This window comes from Penaeus monodon, chromosome 14 (assembly GCF_015228065.2).
Source record: "Penaeus monodon isolate SGIC_2016 chromosome 14, NSTDA_Pmon_1, whole genome shotgun sequence".
NCBI classification, from domain to species: domain Eukaryota; kingdom Metazoa; phylum Arthropoda; class Malacostraca; order Decapoda; family Penaeidae; genus Penaeus; species Penaeus monodon.
Genome location: NC_051399.1, coordinates 1014225 through 1016724, shown reverse-complemented (window position 1 = coordinate 1016724; position 2500 = coordinate 1014225). Strand labels below are relative to the sequence as shown.

General features: G+C 56.6%; 1 protein-coding gene across 1 annotated transcript in view; it reads left to right on the top strand.

The window, feature by feature from the left end:
- The first annotated feature begins 1542 nt into the window (after window positions 1-1542).
- The window catches only part of LOC119580759 (nuclear pore complex protein DDB_G0274915-like), a 25981-nt gene continuing 25023 nt past the window's right edge, over window positions 1543-2500 (top strand). The window contains exon 1 of the mRNA XM_037928861.1: window positions 1543-1895. Within this exon, the coding sequence (XP_037784789.1) occupies window positions 1566-1895 (330 nt within the window). The 5' untranslated portion in view covers window positions 1543-1565. The remainder of the gene's footprint in view (window positions 1896-2500) is intronic.

Here is a 2500-nt window from a genome sequence, read left to right as displayed (position 1 = left end):
TGGATGGCGAAAGGGAGGAGGGGGGAGGGGAAGGGCGGCCAGCAGCGGAGGCGACCCTTCCGCGGCGCCGCCCATGCTCCTTCCCGGATTCCCACGCGCCCTCGTCGCCTTCCATGCCTCCGCCCACGCCTCCCGGAGCCGCTGCTGCCTTCCACTTTCTCCTCCTTGCCTCGCTCGCCTCCTGCACCTCTTTGCATCGCTCGCGTCCGGATCCTTCCTTGCTTCATTCGCTTCCTGACCCCTCTGCATCACTCTCCTGTTTCGCTTACTTCCTGTTATTTCCTTGCTTCTGCTTTGTCCCTGACCCTTTTCTTTTCTTAATTCTTGCTTCATCGGTCCTTCCCCACTTCGCGTGCCCCCTGTTCCCCTCCTTCCCCCTCCCCGCCACGCCCTCCGTCCCTCGCTCCGCCTCTCTGTCCTCACTCTCGCTTCATTATCAAGCTTCCATCACGTGACTCACCTCGAAGTTGTCACCCTGATTATTCCGATGACCTCAGCCGTGTCCTGACCTCGATTCCGTCCCCGCGCTGGTCGGGTCCCCTGCGGTCCCCGAGGGCGTGGCGCGGGTCAGCTCGAGATGGAATGTGTCGACGCTCGTTGTTAGGAGATCTTGCCTCAGATCTTGCGTGGGGGGGCGCCTTCTTACCCTTGTTCGAGTCGCCTCGCCCCCTCGTCCCTTCCCCCTCCCTTCTCCCCTCTTTTGTCGACCCTCTTCTCCCCAACCCCTTCTTTTGACCTCCTCCCCTCCCCCCTCACCAGGTCGCTGCTTCGGACGCGACACCAGGAGGCGATCTGCCCTCATTACTCACCTGGACGAGTTTTTGCCGAAGCGCCTCTCGCTGCGAATGGATATTTTCACCCTCCGCTGACATGGCGCTGGAGGACGAAGAAGAAGGGGACGAAGAGGAGGAGAAAGAGGAAGAGGAGGACGAAGAAGAAGGGGACGAAGAGGAGGAGAAAGAGGGGGACGACGAAGAAGAAGGGGACGAAGAGGAGGAGAAAGAGGAAGAGGACGACGAAGAAGAAGGAGACGAAGAGGAGGAGAAAGAGGAAGAGGAGGACGAAGAAGAAGGGGACGAAGAGGAGGAGAAAGAGGAAGAAGGGGATAGAGAGGAAGAGAAAGAGGACGAAGAGGAGGACGAAGAAGAGGAGGGCGAAGAGGAAGAAGACGAACAAGAGGAGGACTAGGAGGAAAAAGACAAGGAGGATGAGGAAGAAGAGGAGGGCAAGGAAGAAGAGGAGGAAGAGGAGAAGGACGAAGAAGAGGATGAAGAAGAGGTGGACGAGGAAGATGAGGAGGCAGAGGGAGATGACGAAGGAGAAAAGGACGAAGAAGAAGAAAACGAAGAAGAGGAAGACGAGGAAGGATGGAGAGGAAAGCGAAGAAGAGGAGGACGGAGAGGAAGAGGACGAGACAGAGGAGGGCGGAGAAGAGGACCACACAAAGGGGGGTGAAGGAGAGGAGGGTGGAGACAAGGAGGAGGAGGAGAAGGGGAAGGAGGAAGGAGGAAGAGTGGGAAAGGGAGAAGGAAGAGGAAGAGTAGGGAGATGTGGAATAGGAGGAAATGGAAATGTCAGAGAAAGAAAGGCGTGAAATAAGAAAGAGGAGAAGGCGGCAAAGAAGACTGAAGGGGAGGACGGAGAGGGTGCAGCCTCTTCCTGCCTCCTGCCCTGCCCTCCGCCGGGCCCTCCTCACCGTGCCCGAGGCGGACGTGTCCGTGCTATGGCCACGGGCAGTCAGGGCAGGCCGTTTGAGAAACGGCGCGGTTGGCCCTGAGCCCGCGGAGTGCCGGGGCAGCGCCCATCGCCCAGGTACCGAGGGTCGCGTGGCACTGGCCAGCGCCCGTCAGTCTTCGCCGACCCGCGCTCCGACCAGCATCATGGCGTCCCCTCGAGTAGGTTTCTCGCGCCCGAGACGCGTGTGCCGGCGCCGTCTCGCGCGCCGCGAACGCGCTTCAGTTCCTGTGGTGATGTAGCAGAAAGCTCTGCGGTGGTGGTGCCCTTTGCTAAGGCTGTGGGGTTGAGAGTTCTGTGGATTGGAAAATAACGTGCGGCGGTATAACGTACAATCCGCGATTCTCGACACAGTGCGAGTGATTAGGGACCGAATATCAGGTGTGATTCCTCTCCCGCAATGAACTTCTGTAAAATTCTTCTGTAATGCACATTTTTTTTTGGAAATGGTAGATCTTTGTTGGAACCGATTTTTAAAACAGACGAAAATACTCTGGCGACGAGCATAGCTGTGCGGCACATGACAATTAGCTTAAATGGAGAAACGGTTCATTAACCTCTGGTATACTTGATATGCTATTTTCAAACAGTATCAAATATCAAGATGTATCAGTATGCTAAAGGTTGCTAAATCCTAAAGATACCAGAGTGCACAGCGTATGCTAACTGGACGAACCTGTTCCAAATGGCAAGAGGCCGGAGTTGCACAGACTGGCCTGGATCCTTTTTTTGTCGGTCTTCGGAGAAGGTGCCATACGCTCTCCTC